Raw genomic sequence first — 20,184 nt, forward strand, 5'->3', positions numbered from 1 at the left:
GCCCACTCTTCCTGTACTTGCGCCCTTGCTATTTGTGCCTTTCTGTTCTCCCACTATGCTTCACCCAGTCAACTTATCTTCCCCTCTCCCCTGCTGCTTTTCTTTTTACTGTTTGCCCTCGTAAACACCTAGCTCTTTACGGCTGTGGCCAGTCAAGTCCAGTCTGGAGGTTTCTTCCGTATGTTACCCAGAACTCTTGTTTGTAAATGTTTCAGTAAAGAACCTATTGGCTAAACATAACAGAATAGATTAACAGAGGTTTATTTTTATTGTAATACCAAAAGAAGAGACTCTTGCTGGCCTTGGTTTAGCTGCAACATTATGCCATTGGAAGTTCAGACTGTTTTTCTTTTTATCATCTTCTGTATGTTTAGATTTTGTTCTCATGCTTGATTCTCATAGTTGCAAGATGGCTGCCATAGCCCCATTCATCACAACTATATTCAATGGAAGAAGTTAATGAAAAGGCCCCCTTCTAAGACTTCTGCTTATATTTTATTGGTTAAAGCTGTAACACATGGGTAGTTATAGATGCAATGAGGCCTAGGAAATGAGTAATTTGTTTTATAGTCTCTAGAATAGAGGTAAGCAAATGAAGGAAGAGTTGGATGTGTTATTAGCCAGTAAGTAATAAAAAACAGCTTAAGCTTAAGCAGAAGAGGGAATTTGTCATAAGGGTAGGTAGGATGCCTCACAAAGCTCAAGGCAGGGGAGCGGCTGAGTCTGGGAACCAACTGGGACCAGAGACATGAATATAGTCAGGAATTTTCCTCTGTTGTGTGTGTCTGTTTTTTTTTCTCTATATCTGCTTTAATTTCTCTTTTACTTTGAAGATCAGCTTTCATTCTTCTGTTCCATATGGCAAAACAAACAAGCAAACAAATAAACAAACAAGGAAAACAAAATCACTTGGCTGCTGACAGCTCTTGACTTCACACTTTACAAGTCCAGAATTTTCTGCCAGACCTGGACAGTCAGCTATGGCTGTGGTGTGAGGTCACATTGTCACATGTGGCTTCCCTGTCTGCAGTTATGTGGAAGGAGGAAGAAGAAGCACTTCCTGGAAAAGTGGGGTTGAGCAGACAGTTCAGTGCCCGTCCACATCATGCCTCCTTCCTCCTAGAGGGCACTTAGCTCAGATGACCATATTGTAGGGGTGTGGGGGGGTGCCTACCTGGCCCTGGCTGTTTTCCACCAATTGTACCAATAGTATGGGGCACTTAGCTCAGATGAGCATATTGTAGGGGTGGGAGGTGCCTACCTTGCCCTGGCTGTTTTCCACCAATTGTACCAATAGTATTGACTGTGTACCTGTGTCACTCTGATTTCACGGGGTTCCTGCCTTTCAGACCATAGTCCCTCTCTGAACAGGGGGAATTGTTGTCTCCCCACCATGGGAAAACGGAATGTGGTGCCATCCTGTTTACTGCCATTCAACCTGGTACCATCCCTCTCCCATATGGATGGCAAGAGATGCGTTGGGGTGTTGGGGTGTGTACTCTGAGCTCCTCCCAGTTTCCTATGGGTGGCATGGAAATCGTGGCTGTCCCTGCTTCATGGTGGTAGACAGACCCACTGCTCAGATCAAAGGTCCCTGCTGGCTGTAATCTGCTCTGTTCCACATCTTTGCAGATCCAGACCATGTCTCTCAGGAAGGTGGAGGGTAAGTCTGCATGGGGTAATGTGTAACAATCTTGGCTGTTGTCTTGGGCTCTTCTCTTTCTTGTCTTCCACAAATCAGTTTACAGGATGAGAGTGAGGTTATGTGGCATCAGGCTCTCCGACTGGGCAGTAAAGGGTGAGAAGACATTTGCTTCTGGGACACACAGAGCTCCAGCCTGGCGTTTGTGCTGAAGGCATTCCTTGCAGCTGCCAGGGTTTCTTTCCTAACCTGCTCTTCTCCGTAGAGTGGAGACATGGGGAAGGATGAGGAGCTTGGGGGTGGTGATTGATGGAGCAGCGTTCACAAACAGGCACTTTCTGATCCACCTTGACTGTGTGGTTCAGGTCATTGACCTTTACCCTGTTCCTAGTGTGTAGCAAGGTGAACCCCAATATTTGTGAATGTGGCCTGTCTGGAGTATGTGCTCTCCTCTTCTTGGGTACTTTGGTGTGCTGGTGTATGCACACGATAGTATGTGAGTGTGTAATGGAGTGCAGGTACTGGAGTCTAAAGGCAGACAGTAACCTATAGGGCACTGCTTCTGCTTGGAGGACCCGGGTCAGTCCCTTATGAAACCTGGCTCCTCATATTCCACTCTCCTCCCCTGTTCTATCCCTATGGCTACCCTCTTGCCTTTTCTTGCAAACACACATGTCTCCTCCCATCCCTTGACTTGAGGCTAGACATTTCTTTCACAGCCTTGCAACCAGTTCAGGAAGCACTATTCCCGTGGTCCCGAACTTCCCAGTGCTGGGGCTGGAATGTGTGCCATGCACTTTGCCAAGCACTTCGGACTCGTCGTCTCATTATATTGTCCTCATATTTTAATGAGGGGTGGGCATTCTTATCCTCATTTTCTAGATGAGGAGACTGAGGCTTGGAGAGCTTCGAGGACTTGCCACGTTGTGCACAGCTAGTGAGGGTCAGAGACGGAGTGTGAACTCTGATCTTTCTACCTTCAGTGTCCAGGGTTGTGACCACTGCTCCATCCTGCCCCTCTCTGGTAAAGAAATGACCAGAGAGCTTAGTTTTCCTGTCCAGCACTCACATGATGTCCCATGCTTCTCTCTAAGTGAGGGATGGGGTCCAGGGCATTGGAGCCACAAACTGTTCCTCTTCCCTGCAGGGATCTGTGAGGGTCTGAAGGCTGTGGACACTGAAGAGAACTCTTCTGAGGAAGGTAGGGCCTCATTTTCTTCCCCGGTGTCCAATGTAGAAAACAGATTTGCTGCCATCTTCATTGTTTAATTGGTCTCTACTTAACTGTATCTGGCCACCTGAAATCGGGGTGAAGGAAATAAAGCCATGAATGCAAAAGAGTGTACAGGGAGAGGAAGGTCTCCTTACTCCCAGATTCCTGGGCTCCACCTCCAGAAATTCTGATTTAGTAGGGCTGGAGTGGGATCCGAGAATCTGTGTTTCTAATGAGTTACCGAGTGGTACTGGTGTGATGGCTCACACTTCGAAAACCATTACTCTAAAACAATTGGTTTTAAGGTGTGGCTATTTGGTAGACGATCTGGGGAGCTTTGAAAATTAATGTTAAGGCTTGGGGCCCACCCTCAGTTTCTGATGAAATTAGTGTGGGCGGGGGCCCTGGTGATTCAGCTGTGCAGGCAGGGTTGAGATCACCACCTTCAGCTGTGAGCTCCTTTTGGGTTTTCTTCTGTGTCCCCAGCACCCAACACTGTAACTCATTACTTGTTAGTAAATGTCTATTGATTGAATCAAAAGGCTGTGCAGCTTTGATGGCAGCGGCCCCCATGCTGGACCTGAAGAGTACTTTGGGGGGTAGGGGCTTCCCTGAGTGTCCCTGGACTGCTACTTGGTAGCAGTTACCACATTTTATTGTAATTGCTAATTTTGTTACCCCCTGGATTGGTAATTTTTGAGGCATGGTCTGCGGCTCATCCAGGCAAGTTAAAATCGGATTGTAGGGCCGTTCCCTAGACCTACGGAATCAAACTCTCTGAAGGGAACTCATGTGATTCTGATGCTCATTACGATTGGAGGAAGAATGCCTGATCTAGACAGTAAACTCCAAGGGAGCAGGGACCTCTCTTTCCTGTCTGCCATTTTATTCCCTAGACCATAACAGAACCTAACAAAGCAATGAGGTGAGGGCATCAAGTGGGGCCAGGATTAGGCTAGAACTGGCAGCAGACAGGCCTTGGAATCTGGGATCAGAATGGAGCTCAGGGAATAAGCTGCTGTCAGAACTCACGTGCACGTCAAAAGCCCGCAAGCTCTGAGTTATCCTGGGGCAGGAATGAACCATGATCTTGAAGGTCCAGACTGGCAGGGAATGAGAATTTTCAACATGAGATTGGGGTGGGTGGTTTAAGTCAGTGGTATCCAGAAGCAGAAACACCCCAGCTTCTGATCCAGGGTTGGACACTCAGGGGATGTCAGTGGCCCTGAGCTCACAGGGCAGAGACCAGGATCACTGGCCAAGTGAAGGCCAAGCAGGTGCAGTGGGGTTTTGGGAGTGGAGGTTTCGGGTGCCCAAGTTGACCTTGGTGATTGTCTTGGGCTGCAGAGCTGGAGGATTCACAAGATGGACAGCAAAAGGTGCTGGCAGCTCTGAGGCGAAACCCCACTTTGCTGAAGCAGTTCAGGCCAGTCCTGGAGGACACCCTGGAAGAGAAACTGGAAAGCATGGGCATAAAGAGAGTAAGTTCTGGTGCCCCCGTTGTAACAGCCGATACCTATCATTTAGACACAGGGTTTTCTTAGACCAACAAATGATTGGTTGTTCTTTACATTGCAAGCTTGTTCATCTTATTCGTTCCAACTGGCCTCTGGATGGGTCCCTTGGGCGAAGTGTCCATTGTTGGTGGCACACATGGCCATGCCCACTCAGCAGGTGGCGTGGGTGAGGCAGACACTGTAAGCCGTCTGGTACAAACTAGTACGTGAATGCTGTTGTTCCCTCAATGCTCGTCTTTAACCAGAGCATGAATATTATCGTTAAAGGCATCAATGAAATTTATTACGAAATGAAAGCACGCCATATTATTAAAAGCTGAGCATCATGTCATTGGAAGTACTATCTGTATAGAGTAAGATTAGAACAAAAACCTCTAGGTTTAATTTAGTAAGGATACTCTAATCTTTGGCTGTTTTCAACTCCTGGTTAATCTAACTTTGGCCCTGTGTTCAGGTTTAATTAAAACATTTCTTTCTGCCCTTGAATGATTCTTCATCTTAGATTCAGATGCCTCCCAAGACCCTCCCATGGACTCTGGGTAGATGTCAAGAGCCCAAGCAACTTCCAATAGGTCCTGGAAGGGTACCTGGCATTTGTTTTTTGCAGTAGTTTTTTTCAAATGTTGTTTATCATGAAAGGCAACATGTCTGGCATGACGATGGGGCCTGGGGTACAAAAAGGAGCGAGCCACGGTCTCCCATCCTAAGATCAGCCGGGTGGAAAGGCATGTCCTGTCTAAGCCTTGTATGTTGTGATGTCAGTGAAATTGTGTACAGCCCCTTTATCATCTTGCTCTGCATGTTTTGACGGGGCTCCCACACCCTAAACCACAACACTTTCAGCAGCGTGTAAAGCTGGGGCTCGCCCTGCTCTGACTCCCATCTCATCCTCTCCCAGAAAGTAGCCGGCTCTGATCGCAGTGGCTCTCAGGCCAGCAGCAAGTTTAGAGACAGGAGGGGATCCCCAGTCTCCAAAGAAGAACTTTTGTCTCTTCTAGGATGCAAAGGGAATTCCGGTTCAGACTCTCAGACACCTGGAGTCCCTCCTGAGGTCCCAGCGGGAGCAGAAGGCGGGGAGGTTTTCTGAATTTCTGAGTCTTAGGGAAAAGCTCATCAAAGAAGCCACCAGCAGAGTGAAGGAGAGACAGAGGCAAGGGGCCCTGGGGTCCCAGCCGGATGGCAAGGCTCCAGGTAAGCTGGTGAGGGGGCTTGCTCAGAGGGGCTGTGACCCAGGAGGGTTTGGACTTGTTTGCACAGAGGAGGGTGTAACCCCTGCCCCCTGGGAGCATGGTTCTGAAGGGAGAGGTGGTAGGATCCTCACAGGTGACTGAGTATGAAAGTCCTCTTGTTGGGAGCGTGGAGTCTGAATGGGTGGGGTGGGTGGGCACCAGGGTCCTTAGGGAAACAGAAGAGAGCCAGAGCTGGAGCTTGTGGCCAGCCTGAACTCTCCTTGCTCAGACTCATTCCTTACTCAACAGCTTAACTCTGCTTTGCTTTGTCTGCGTTGACCACAAGTTGAACTTTGCTCCCACAGAGAGCAACCCGTTTGGTTTCTGGCTCCATAAACCAGGCATGTCAGCACTGGGGCTGCAGGCAGAGGCAGAGGTAGATATCAATCAAATGAAAACTCTGCTCTGAAGTAGTGGGAGGGAGGAGAGGTTGTGCCCGTCTGCCTGCAGACAGGTCCTCAGACTTGTTTCCTGCATAGAGTCATGCCGCCGCTTTGCCCCGGGGGTCATGACAAGAAAAGGGCCTGTGTTTCTTATGGAAGATTAAAGAGCATGGGCAAGGACCCTCCAATCTCTGTCCTCGCAGAATTTAGGGAGCAAGGGAACATGTGTTCCTAGATTCGATGTCCCCCTTTTCTAGAGGATTCCCAGTTCAACTGGGCTGCTGTAACTGGGGGCTCTGGGGGGGCTTTAGTGGCTGTGGGTCTGATCTGGCAGGGTGATGCCACAGCGCCTATCACTTTGTCTCCTCAGTCATGGACATAGGTGGCCAGAGAGAGGTCTTCTGTTACCTCCTTGTGTTCATGTAGACCCAATCTGAGCTCTTCAGGCAAAGGAATTTTCCAGAATGTTGTCTGCATATCTCTGGGGGTAGGAAAGATGATTTTAGTTGGTACGTGGATAAATAATTCTAAATTTTAATCTTTATTTTTTTTCTCATATGCATTAGAAAATATTACTAACATTGCAATACTGTGAGCTCATAGAAATTATGACCTGGACAAATATAAAGTGGGTATTTTATGTTTAAAGGTGGTGTCATTATATAAAAATATTAAACAGATAACAGCAATTGGTATAAAAATATTGTGTCAACAATATGAGAAACTCTGTCCTGTTTAGTTTAAACTTCTGGTCTTAAACTTTAGTTTAAACTTTCTGTTCTTAGTCTTATACAGAAATCTCAGAAGAAAGGTATTAGTCCTAGTTGCTAACCTGTCTTTCAGTTTAAGCTCCTAATCCTCTGCCTCAAATATTTGTTCATTCACTGATTCATTTAGTACAGTATATACGGAGGTTGATCTGCGCCGGGACCTGCCGCCTTAGCTGGGAAACCAGTCAGGACTAGGCGATGTGACGAAGCCAAGCACAGGGTGGTGGGAGCTTGGAGGAGAGAGGGGACAGGCAGTCAGGGAAGGTGAGTGGAAGCCTGAGTCCCCGCTTCTACGAGAAGAGAAAGGTGTCTTATTTCTCCAAGTGCCACCCCATCTCTAGCCCTCGCTCCTATAGTCCTAAAGCCAGTAGTGAGAGCCTCCTTGGCCTTGGGGTCCTGCCTTCCCCAGGACATGTCACTGTGAGATGACACTGTTTTCACAGCACTTTGTAGACTATCTTTCCAGCTCTGTACGAATGCTCCCCTCTCATCTCTGCTCACACTGTGCCTCTAGTTTTGGGGCAAAGCTGTTGGATGTGGAAAGGCAGTGGCCAGAGCCCTAGATTCGGGGTGACCGACAACCTGAGTTTGCATCTACCACTTAACTTCCACGGAATTGTGGTCCTTGATTGAGTCCCTGAATTTCTAGAGGCCTCTGTAAAGTGGAGAAAAGAATACTCTCTGAAGGTGTCTGAAGCTAAACGGGCATATGTAAAGTGCTCAGCTTGGTGGCTATTATTGTTATTATTTTCCCTCCACGAGTTTGCCTTCCCCTTCTCTTCAGTTTATCTTTTCCTGGAAGGTCCACTTCTGAGAAGTGGAAGGTCCACATTCTCTGAGATCAGTGTATTTCAAACATTTGACCTTGAACTACACTATAAGGCACTCATTTTATACTGTTACTTGGTCCACATAGGTAAGAGTTTCATGCAGCCAGACTTCAACTCTCTGCGATGCACTTTCTCTCCTCTTTCCATAAAAAAATTGCTGATCCTGGATTCCCTTCCCCACAGTGGGCCTTGCAGTCTGGGCAATGGAGGGCTATGTCTAATTGCCCGCCTTTAGCAGAGTTCTAGTCCAGGTGTGTGGATTTCGGTGGCCCGTGTGGTCCTCTGGCGACCTCTGGTGCCAGCAGGGCCTTCCTACAAGGCTGCCAGCATTCTAGTGGCTGAAGCTTGCTTGGGTGGATAGAGAGGGTAGGTGGCTTTGGTGAGATGGGCTTCTAGGACTGAGCAGGAGTAGGGTTGGGGTGTGTGTGTGTGTGTGTGTGTGTGTTTGAGAGATAGAGGGACAGACAGAGAGAGAGAGAGAGAGAGAGAGAGAGAGCTGCAGATGTGCTGGACTTCTATTCAGACCTGCTGCCCCCTGCGGGTCTCCTGGAATGATGACATAACCCTGGAATACCAGCTGCTGCTCTCCTGGTCTCTGGTAAAACTGTGGGTCCCAGTCCTGAGTCCAGCCAGCAGTGAGACACTAGGGGTGGGGGCAGTTATTAAATCTGCTGTGGTTACTATGGTGTATTGCAACAGAGTGGCTTGTCCATTTCCAGTGTGTCAGCGCCTTTTTCTGCCCCCTCTCAGGCTTGAGGGCCCAGATGGATAGGCTCTGAAACTCATTGTCATTTGTGTTTCTAGTCAAAAGTCAGCAGAACCCTCTCGTCACCAAAGAGGTACAGCCAAAGGCCAGGACCCTGAACGTGGCATCGCCATCCAAGCCGGTAGAGCCACCTGTGACCAGTCTTCAAAGCCGCGGCAGCCACGGCCCTGGCCTGGCCCAGGTGCCCACCCCGACTCCACGCCTCGCAGTGCGTGGACCCTCCGGCACCACTTCTTCCCCAGGGCTTGGGCTAAGGTGAGCCCCAACCTCTGCACTCTCACTGGGTTTGTGATGTGGCTTCCGGCCTCAGGCTGCCCTGTTCTGGGGTCCCCACAGGCTTCTGCAGACAGGTGAGGGACAGAGAAAGAAGTGAACAGGAGGGTCCTCAGGTAGGACTGGGGTCCTGTGCTCCCTCTCCATCAAGACAAACCTATGCTGCCCTTACTCATCTCTTCAAGCCCCAGTTGCCACACTGGAAGGGGACCGGGTCCTCTGGCTCCTCTGGCATTGCTGCTACACTCCAGGATTACTCCCAGCTGTCTCCTGGGCCCAGGGAGGGAGGAGGGCTGGCTCTGGGGAAACCAAACGTGCTTGCAAGTGGTGAAGTGTGGCTTTGAAAGTGGCCCTCATTTTTTCCTCCTCTTCAGCAGTACACCCCCGTTCAGTTCCGAAGAGGACTCAGAGGGACATTCTGTGCAGCAGACATCTCGTCAGCCCCCAAAAGTTCCTTCCAGGATGGGGCCCCGGCCTGAGGATGACTCGGACTGGTCTGACACTGGGACCTCAGAGGGGAGTGCCCCATTCCCTGGCAAGGGCTCAGGGGGGCCGGCTTCCTCAGGTGAGTGGTCTGGGACCACCAGGGTAACCCTTCTCTAGCCCAAATGTAGGTCCTGGAAAGACCCTTTGATTTTCTTTGGGTTTTTTGGTTTGCCAGCTCATTATTGTGACAAGTCATTATTGGAGAGAATGATCCTCCCTCTCATCAGATATTTCCCTGAGAAGAAAGAGAAATTAGGAGCAAGATAGAATTTGAGTGAGGTTTATTTTGTCCCTTGTTTGTCATTGAATTGTTAAACTGTTGGAGCTGGGGGGAGCCCACTTACCCCTTTCCTTCTCCAGGTTCTTAACCAGTAGCGAATAAACACGGTGGCCAGATACACTGAGAACAAAGCATTGCTCTATTATTGGCAACAGGGCCCAGTAAAGCCTAAGGCGTAGACTTCTTGTTAGAGCTGGATTTGCTCCCGAGACCCAAGTGGGGACCCCCGCAGCCTCCCCAAATCTAGATCCTGACCATATTTGTTCATAGGGCTGAGTCAGCAAAGAGGACCCTGAACGGGCTGAAACGGGCAGCTGTGGGGACAATCTAGTCACTTTCTGAACCCAGTCACTGGTGCTGGTGAGGGTCGGAGAGAAAAATAAAGTCAGCCTTCCTGACCCTCTCTCAGCTGAAATGTGGCCCAGGGGATGTCGCAGTCCTTTTGCTTGGTTAATTCTGTGGGTAGGAGAAGGTAAGGTGTGGGGAAACACCGAGAAGGTATCCCTCTTAAACCTGGCCATCCTGAGGGTAGAGCAGGAATTCCCTCCCACCACCCATGAGGTAAGCCATCTGTGTAACTATACACTTTGTAACAGACTAAGCCTCTGAGACCTTAAGTTACTTGTTTAAGATCATAGAACTAACTTTATGGAAAATTCTGGTTTTCTTTGAAGTTAATGTGTTAGAGTTTATTGTTTGTTTGTTTATTTTATTTGTGAAATAAATTTTTCCAAGAAAGAGGTGGCCTTTAGCCATTTTCTTTTTAAGAGTATTTGCAGTCTTTTATGCTGCTTGGTTCCTTAGCGCCACATAGGGGGGTTGTGGTCACTATCACCCTGGTTACAACTAGGTTCAACTACAATGAACATTTTGACAAATATAGTTTCCTATAATACACAGTCTAACAAACGTAAGATTTTGCAACAACAAAAAAAAAAATTGTGAAAATTGTAGCTTCCCAGCTAATCTTGAGAAGGAGGGTGACAGCCTTGGAAGGTAACTGAACCTTGACAGCAGGCTGCCTCAGGTATCGCCCAGTGGTCTTTGGACCACAAGAAATTTCTTTGCCCTTTTCAGCAAAGAGACTTAGACAGAAATTCAACTAGTCGATGAAAATAGCATCACAGAAATTTAAGCTAAGTGTTATAGTTAACTGGAATGAACTTGTCACTTTCTATCTAAAAGGTTACAATGACTAATTGATCATTTTCTTCTCAAAACTGAATCAACTCTCATTCTTTCGAGATTTTTTTACAAAACTAGTAATGGGAAAGGCTGAGGCTTCCGCCTTCAGCTGCATTTACTAGCCCAGGCTTAGTTAAAAATATGAAACTTCTGGTTTTGTATTTCCAAAGTCAGTATGTAGATGTTCTGGGTTGTTAGCCCAGGTCTGTGCAATCTGCAAGTCCATACTCTTAAAGGATTCTGCAGAAGTTGGTCTTGTCCACAGCATATTCCAAGCCAGCCAGTCCATGAGAATCCACCAGAACCAGATCTTTGAGAAGTATTGATGGCCTGTAGGAAAAACAAAAGGGTGGAAACATCTCAGAATGAGGAGTCAAGAGTCCTCAATCCAGTTTGAGCTCTGTCACTTGATACCTACTTGCCTGGACTTGTGTGAGGAGTTTCGGTTCCTTTATTGTAAAATGAGATCTCTGGACAAGATAATTAATGAGGAGCGAGAATCAGTGCCTGGTGCATAACAGGCCCTTAAACAGTTCTTTAAAAAAAAAATTTAAAAATTTTCAATTATAGTTGGAATACAAAACATTTCTTGAATGAATCAGTGAGCCAAAGGCTGTCGTAGCTCCAGCCATCTGCTCAGACCCTCGGACATTCGAATCCTAGAAGGCCGAGCTTAGCCCCCTACCTATTGGTCATTCTTGATGTCTGGACAGGCACCTCATTTACCATTTCACCAGGTGTCCATAGATAATGTACGTCACTGCTTGGCACCTTTCTTGCATGAAGTTTGCAGAAAGCGTGTCTGGCCTGCAGTTCTGTGCTAATTTGTATTTATGATGTTCTTGACTCAGTGAAGACTTTGAAAGAGGATGTGTCTGCATGTTAGTCTTGCAGTTTGTGTACCACCTGAGCAGAGGTTAAGAGGGAAGAACAGCTTCCAAGCCTCTGTCCCCAGCCACATTGTTAAGTGCATAGTTACATTTTCAATGTTCACAGCCTCTTTTCTGCAGCACGCATTGGCCGAATCCGCATCTTGCTCCTTGCCCTCTCTTTGCGGTTACCCTTCCTTCTTCCTCCTGACCTTCTCCATACTCCCTCTGTCCACACTGGAGCCTGGACCTGACCCACAGGACATGGCATTTATTGGGCATTTTTCTCTGGTTGCCTTCCAGGGACACTGGTGCAGTCGATGGTCAAAAACCTTGAGAAGCAGCTGGAGGCTCCAGCGAAGAAGCCAGCTGGAGGGGTCAGTCTGTTCTTAACGCCCAACACCGGGCCACAGAGGCCTGCCGCGCCAGGAAGGAAGCCTCAGGTAGGGTGTAGGACTCTTGGAGGTTGCCCTGCAATTCCCTACAGAGCGAGCTCCAATTGTGGGCAGCCCGGGGCGGGGCCTGCGGGAGGGTCCAGTGAATGGCAGCTTTGGCCTTAGTGGAACATTGTAAGTGACTTCACTGTGGAGCAAGGGCACTTTAAAATGCTCGTCTGTGTCCATGTTAACAATAAAAAGCCTTTTGGTTCATTATACAAGCAACTACTTTGTGGGTTGCTTCTTCTGCTTCCTGCCTCTAATGGAGCTTGGAATTGGTGCTGTGCCCACCTTCCACAGGTGCTGTGCTCTGGCTCACCCTACAGAGGGCCCTCCCCCTCTGCAGGGTGAGCCAGCGCAGACATCTTTCCAGGGGTGGGGTGTTGGAGTGGCATCACACAGCCCGTCAGAGTAGGCAACGAGGTACAATGGGGGTATTTAGATACTTTGTTCTAAACATTCGAGGCCGTTCCTCATCACTAAGAATGTCTTGATGGCCTTGTCTCTCAAGCTCTAGCTGCCATCAGATTTAGAGCTCAGATGCTCAGCCTCCTCCATCATGACCAGGCCCTCCTCACTGCCCTGCTCTGCCCCTGCCAGGGGACAACTCCCACACTTTCTTAGGCAGAAGCATTGAGAGCTCTCGTTACTTCATACTCTTTTTCTGTCCTTTATCAATCAGAAAGCTTCATCCCGGGATGGCTAATACTGTTACTAAAATTCAGAAGTCATGGGCAATCACTTTTTGATTCTTGATAGCATACTCCCTTCACCCCATTTTCACTATATAATGTGTTTGGTTTATTATACAGTTTATGTGTGTTTGTGAGCAATGAGTCTAAACGATTTAAAAAAATTTGTCTTTTTCCCCATATTGTGAAAGAGTACCAACAGCCCAAAGCAGGTTGAGGCGTTGCTCAGAGCATGCTTGCTGCCCTGGGTCCTGTGTGGTTTCTGTAAGGTTGGCCTTCTATTCCAGGAGAAAACACATAGGCTGCTTATATCAAAGCCAGGTGGCCTGGGCCCCATGTCAGCCGGAACACTGAGAGTTCTGGAGGGGTGACTGTGGTCCCGGGGTAGCCTGGGCCCTTGGCCCTCTCTGGGCTCTCCCCTGGACCACGACCCAGACCCTTTCCAGGCTGAAGGATTCCTGGCGCTCTGGAGCTACCCTCACACTCCTTCAGTCCAACTATTTACTAGACCCTAGGGGAGCAGTCTGAGAATAGGTAGGGTGGGCGCTTTAGCGCCTGGTGCATTCAGCTCAGGAATTCAGAAAAGACAAGCCTCTGGGCTTCCAGCTCCATCGATGTGGGGCATTAAAAAATCTGGACAAGGTTTAAATTACAGCAAGAGCACCCTCATCTGCCGTAGTTCTTTCCAATGAGCTTGCGTGGATTTAGCTGGTGGGACTTCAGGAAATCATTCTGACGCCATGTCTCTGAAGCAGGTTCTCAAAGACCAGGAACCTTGAGAAAGCATGAGGAGCAGCATCTCCCTACTTCCTTCCAAATCCGCATTTTGTCCCCGTGCCCATCCTGCCTTTCCATCCTCCTTTGTCAGAATGCATTTTCTTCTCCCTCTTACTTCCCCATAGCTTTCCGATGATGAGAGCGACTTGGAGGTCTCTTCTTTGGAAGATCTCCCCCAGGACCTGGACCAGAGAGGGAAACCGAGGCCCTTGTCTCACTCGAAGCTCCCGGAGAAGTTTGGCACCAGCGCTTGGAGCCCTGGCCAACCTAGGGTCCCTGGCTGGTGATCCCACCCCAGAGCCTAGCTGGTTGGAGAACTAGTCTTGTCATGGGTCTCGGGCCGGCTGACGTCCCACCCCACCAGAAGAGGCTGCTGATCCTCTTGTCTTCATCAGTAACCAAGAGGTCTTCTCCCTTGGAGAGAAGCGAAGCGGAAGATGGAGATGATTTCGCCCCTCTCACCCGTGAGGGACCCTGCCTGAGAGTGCCAGGGAGGCCTGGCTGGGTGCCCTCAGGCCCCATGGCTTGAGAAAAGGTGTGATAGGACCTCTGAGCAGTTTTCTTCCTTCACCTCCATGTTCACTCCAGACCGAAAGGGTCCATTGGGTCTCTGTTCCCAGCATTTGTAAACCTGTGGGAACACTGTGGAGATGGGTCTTATATGGGGTCCTTTTGGGGACACATACCTCAGTCAGCCATTCAGTGACTGATCGAAAGTCATTTACTGAGTACTTGCTCTGTGTCCGGTCCTCCTTTGCAGAGTTGGGGTACAGGGCAGAGGCGGGAAGAATGGGATAGTAATCTAGTGACAGAGATTAGGGTGTTATGGGAGCATAGGAGGGGCCACCCAGTACAGCCTGGGGTGACCATCCCATGGTTGATGTCTGGCAGGGCTTGCTCATTGGTGGGAGGAAGGAAGGCACCTTGACCGGGGCCTCATATCCCCAAAGGACTGCGAATTTAATTTTTGATATTATTTCCAAAATTAAGTTATATATAACCGCTGTATTTTTTTTTCACGTGGAAAGCTTTCATTTATTATATTGCAAACATATAAATATAATACAATGTTTATAACTCTCTGGTATTTCTTCATTATTTTTGGAACTTCAGCAGGGGTTGGGAGGGGGGCGAAGCAAGCTGCACCTCAGTTGTGTCAGTTTAGGACCTTTGGGATGCAGTTGCCAAGATGGAGCTGGGAGTGCAAGAGGTTTGTTGCGGGGGGTCACACCTGTGAGAGGAGAAGGTGGAGGAAGCAGATGGGCCAGGGAAAGCCTTCACAGTGCAATGCAGGTCTGACCACTGTGAGAGGGGAGAGAGGAGGAAGCAGCAACGGGCAGGGGGACCCCCAAACCCCCATACAGGGCTAACATCTTGCCAACCCACTGAGAGCTCCAGGCATGAGCTGCCCAGCATGGAGTCTCCATTGGGCAGAAATGACCAGGTCCTGGTGTCCTTACCCTGCTCAGCCATTGGCTAGGGCGGCCTAGACGGAATGAGACCTTGATTGGAAAGCCGAGATCAGCCAACTTCATTCTTCATAGTTGAACAGCAGTTTTTTCCTGAAGGGACGTCCAGCCCTGCACCTCCACGCCTCACGAGCAGAGGGAACGGCATGACGAGCCCACATCCCTAACACCCTGCTTTAACTGTTATTAACTTAACTCATGGCCAGTCTTGCTTCATCTGTCTCTCCCTGCTACTTCGGGTCTCTCCCTATCCCCAGCTCTCCATCCAGGCTTCTTTGACCTCTGGGTGATCCTGACATCTAGAATAGACCCTGATGTTCTAGTAGGAGGAACAAGGGCAAGTGAAGGAGGATAGGCATTGCAGAGGGCAGAGGGGACCTGGAATGGGGAAGGTTTGATGGTGTTATGGTATGAGGCTGTTCAGTGAGGCCAGAGCACATCTTCTGAAGGTCTTTATGTGGATTTTTTTCTCTCTCACTTCAATGTCTCGGGAGAAGCTCTGAAATAAATTAAACTGTACCAAGGTCCTTGCCTCAGGCTCTGTTCTCAGGGGGAACCCAAGTGTAATAGACATATGTGCATGTGTGTTTGCACATGCACACACACACTGGTAGTAATTACCAGTGAGAATGACTCTGTTCCTGAATATTCATTATTAAGTTATATGATTCCGACTGTGTTTTCTATCTACTTTGGAGACTAACATTAGTTTTGGATTTCTATGCTATTTATCCTTCCCTATTTTCAGATACATTTAAAAAAATTTTTTGGCAAGATTTATAGGAACTTTGGAGCATATGTATATAATTCAGGGTTCTTCTCCATAGAAACAGAGCAATAGCATGTATATAGGGATTTAATTTAGGAAGTGGCTCATGAGGTTATGGAGGCCAAGAAGTCCCAAGGTTTACCCTCCATAGAACCAGGAAAGCTGCTGGTGTCAGTCCTGGAGTGCATGGGCCCAAGAACTAGGAGCTCCAATGGTCAAGGACAGGAGAAGATGGGTGTCCTAGGTCATGCAGAAGGAGCTAATTGGTTCTTCTTCTGCCATTTTCTTCTATTTGGGCCCTCGGTGGACAGGACGATGCCCACCCACACTAGTAAGGGCAGGTCTCTGCTCAGTCTACTGAATCAAATGCGTCTCTTCTGGAAACATCCTGAGAAGCCCACCCAGAAATAATGTTTTGCCAGAAGTCTGGGCATCCCTTTGCCCAGTCAAGTTGACACATAAAATTAACCACCACAATATGTAAGATATTAAATTATTTTAAAATTATATCAACAATAAGATTGATACAGAACAATTAAAAAACACAGATAAAAAGAAAAATAAATTTGAGCAACTCCTAAATCTAGAGTCAATTACCATTAACATCTGGGTATATACATGTACGAATTAAAAAAAATATATATCTCCTTCCCAGAGTTCAACTATATTTATTCTTTAGCTTGATTTTCCTTCCTGAAAATAGATTATAAGTGCCCTTATATCAATACATATGTATTAACATAATTATATTTAATGGCCACATAGTATGACAAAATAAAGATTACAAAAATTTAACCAGGCATTTTCACTTTGGGCCTTTGATAAATCATGACATGATAAATAAATGTGTATATACAACTTTGTGCACTTAATAAAGATTTCCTTAGAATCAAGGTTACTGGACCAGTATAATAATGAAAGCCAGCACTAAATGCCAGTCTCCGGTCCAAGTTTCTTATGGCTGTCCAGTGATTGAACTTCACAACGACCCTTTGAAGTGGTGCCACTGTCACAGTCACTTTACAACTAGGAACTGAGACAGAGCAGTTAAAAAACTTGCTTTGAGTACTGTCACCAGTAAGTGGTTCCACCGGGATCTGACCTAGGCTGGCTGGCCCTGGAGCCCTGGCTCCTCACCATGTACTTTTGGGGATTTTTGTTACATGTTGCCGGTTAACCGCTCTCCAGGATACCTGAGCCAATTTAGTCTGGGTTGGCAGTGCTCATTTTTGCATTCCCTTGCCACCAGGGGGTATCGTTCATCTCTAAATGTTTGGACAATGTGATAAGTAAAAAAATGAAACCTCGCCTTTGAAAAAATTTACATTTAGTTTTCTTCTAATGTACAATTCTTTTTGCACATTCACATCGACTATTTCTATTTCTTCTCTTACAAATTATTATACTCTTCGTCCTTATTTTTTTTCAGTTGATGTAATCAATTTTTCCTTGTTGCTGTTTGATCTTTATTATGGAACATTTCAAGCATATATAAAAATAAAGGGAATGTATAATGGCCTCTGTGTCCTCATTGCTGGGCTTTAACAATTGTCAACACATGGTCACTCTTATTTCCTGTGAACTTCTTGCCAACCCCCTCCTGAATAATCATATTATTATATCTACAAATATTTCCGTATGTATCTAAACTATACTTCCTTTTCAAAATAACCATTATACTACCACCACCATACTAAAACAAAAATCAATAATATCTTCTAACCATCATCTAATATCTATTCAGTGTTCATATCTTCTACTTTCCTATACATGTTTAAGTCTCTTTTAACCTATAGATTCCTCTTCCCCTTTCTCTTCCCTTCTTTCCTTCCTTTCATCCCTCCCTCCTTCCTTTTCTCCCTCGTAATCTTAATATTTTTGTTGCTGAAGAAATTGGATTATTTGCCTTTTAGAATCCCCCCCTAGATTGGACTTTGCCAAGTGGTATTTAATATATTCCTCTTCCCCTGAACTATCTGTAAATTTGCAGTTAGATCTAAATACTTGATCAGGTTCAGCTTTTTTGATTTTCGATTCTTTTTGACAAGACACTATCAGTGGTGGTGTGCACTCTAATCAGGAGGCGCAGTGATGCCTGATTCCCTCTTCTCATGGTGTCGATATGTTTAAGATTGCTTAAACCTACCTACTGATTAGGAATTTCTAAAATTTTGGTATTCTATCATTCCATTGGCATTTACTAGCTGGAAAACTTTTGTGAGGAGAAATTCCCGATATCAAACTGTCTGGTTGCCTGTAGGTATAGTTTATATGGGGAAGAAAGCTCATTGAGTCTTTCCCTTTCCAAAATAATGAATTGGTTTCCTACTAACATCCATAGGTACCATATAAACTCATATATTTAAATATATTTGATTTCTTGAAATTGATTGTAGATGTTATCCTTATTGATGTTAAGATAGTCCCATCTTTGACCAATGGGTACCCCTTCAAATTGGTTCCTGTGTCCTTTTGAATGACCTTAGCAGTCTGATAGCTTCCTTGCTACCTGGTATGAAAGATGATCCAGGCTCATACTGTGCATTTCCTGCCTCAGACCCAAAATCAGTAGTTTCTTGAGGGAATCCTTGTTTCTTTTAGAAAAAAATGATATAGACACAATTTGAGTGCCAGGGGTGCTTTTTGCTGCTCGTCTTGTCATTATTTCTAATCTCTTTCAGTGGACAGAGATAGGAAATACAGTTAGGAAAATATGATTTCATATTAGTATTTCTCATTCAAATTCAGGACTACAGGATTTTACTCTATTTCATCGATCTATCTATTTCTTCTTTCTTCCACGGCAAAAGTCCTAGCTCGTAATACCACAATCGCAATCTCAGAATACTAATAAATATCAACGCTATTGTCCACAATATGAATATTGAAAACCGGTTTAAGATTTGTTATTGTTATTTTTTGGAGTTCATTTTGTCTTTAGAGTATATTCCACTAGGGATGCCCAGTTAAATTACTGTGTTTTAAAATCATTTCAAATAGTTTCTCTCTGTGGTTATGCTGTGAAATGAATACATAATTAGATTTGCTTCTTCATTTCACTTTTAACTTTTAGAAGTTTTATTTTCATTATTTAATTTGCTTCATGTTGCTTTTAAGAATTATTTACACATATTAGAAATATTAATCCATTGTCATATATACTAATTTTTCCTTCTTAGTGGTCATTTGTCTTTTAATTTTATGAATTCATTTCTATAGAAAGGTTTTAAATTTTTATATCTAATCAATGTTTTACTTTATAATTTCTGCCTTTAGTGTCAGAATTAGGAAGGTATTCTTCATTCCAACATTAATACATGTTCATTTACATTTTCTTTTATTTCTATTAAATGTTTTAAAATACGAATACTTAATATATCTAGACTTTTTTGGGGGGTGTTAGCTGTGACTGAAGGATCTATTTTATTTTTTTTCCAAATAGCCAGTTTTCTCAACATCTTTACTTGACAATTCATTCTTTCTTCACTTAAAAAAAATATCTCCTTTATCAAATGTAAATTATGATATGTGCTTGAGTCCATTTCTGGACATTCTATTAATTCCATTAATGTGACTGTTCTGGCACTAGTATTGTAGTGTTTTTAATCATTGAAATTTTATCATCTTGCAAGACACAAATGCCCTGATTATTTTTCTCTTTCAGAATTTCTATATGGGCTATTTTTTTATAGTTGAAATTATATCATAGCCTTATGAAGGCATCTTAATCCTCATGTATGGATAAACAAATAAATATGGATGGCTCTGACATGTGTCTTCATGGAATCCTAATTAGAACTTATTTGAGGCTGGTTCTTGGCAAAGCTCTATTTTGGACCTTAATTGGGGTGTCTTTTGAAAACTTCTAAGTGGAATGTCCCATTCTTCAAGTCTTGTTCTGGATTCTCATCTGGCTGGCTCTTTGTAAGGTAGGAGTGTAAATTCCTGGTAATGTAGGGCGGCAGTGCACTATAGGCTCTGCTAAAAATGTTTAACAGGTGATCTGAGGTTATTAACTTTTATTTTGCCAAGTAAGAACGTAAAAGAAATTATTACAACAGTCCACCTACTAGCACTATTATTTTATAAAAGATACTTTAATACCAGCAGAATAAGATTGAGCTAATCTTAAAGGACAGAGTTTTCCAGGAACAGACAATTGGCCCGTCATAATGACCTCCCACTTCATTTTCCTCACCTCACCTTGGACAAATGAAAACTTGATATGAACCGACTCTGGTCCACAGCCTGGCCCTTGGGAACCACTGCACTGGTTTGTGTCTATGGACCATACCTGCTCTTACATTTCGCAATTGCATGATTCAATATGAAAAGAAGAAATTTAATTAGCTGTATCTTCTGAGGTAACTAAATAATGAACTTACCTTATAGAAATAGGGGTGACATTGATTTTAAGTTTAGGTTTATAGTTAGAACCCCCCAAAAGTTTTTTACCACCTACAAATATGAATTCCCAGTTTAGCGGGGAGAAGATGCTTTGGTCTTGTGGCTGGAATCTGGTAGTGGTGTGTAACTGAAATAAAGATTAAGACCATTTGGACTTTGGAAAAATCTAAAGTGAAATGCCTATTTAAAT

General features: G+C 45.5%; 1 protein-coding gene across 12 annotated transcripts in view; it reads left to right on the forward strand.

Annotated features, from left to right (window-relative positions):
* DZIP1L (DAZ interacting zinc finger protein 1 like) overlaps positions 1-14,405 on the forward strand; it is a 40,672-nt gene extending 26,267 nt beyond the window's left edge. For 9 of the 12 annotated variants that reach the window (XM_015585820.2, XM_025043619.1, XM_025043621.1 and 6 more), the window contains exons 11-18: positions 1,633-1,663; positions 2,790-2,843; positions 4,203-4,336; positions 5,371-5,563; positions 8,389-8,605; positions 8,998-9,188; positions 11,747-11,886; positions 13,475-14,404. In XM_015585820.2, coding sequence (XP_015441306.1) covers positions 1,633-1,663; positions 2,790-2,843; positions 4,203-4,336; positions 5,371-5,563; positions 8,389-8,605; positions 8,998-9,188; positions 11,747-11,886; positions 13,475-13,636 — 1,122 coding nt within the window. In that variant the 3' untranslated portion in view covers positions 13,637-14,404. Of the gene's footprint in view, positions 1-1,632; positions 1,664-2,789; positions 2,844-4,202; positions 4,337-5,370; positions 5,564-8,388; positions 8,606-8,997; positions 9,189-11,746; positions 11,887-13,474 lie in introns of all 12 variants that reach the window. The other 3 variants (XM_025043625.1, XM_025043624.1, XM_015585824.2) reach the window with 2 other exon arrangements.
* Positions 14,406-20,184: the final 5,779 nt, after the last annotated feature.

Source organism: Pteropus alecto, unplaced genomic scaffold (assembly GCF_000325575.1).
Source record: "Pteropus alecto unplaced genomic scaffold, ASM32557v1 scaffold92, whole genome shotgun sequence".
Lineage (NCBI taxonomy): Eukaryota > Metazoa > Chordata > Mammalia > Chiroptera > Pteropodidae > Pteropus > Pteropus alecto.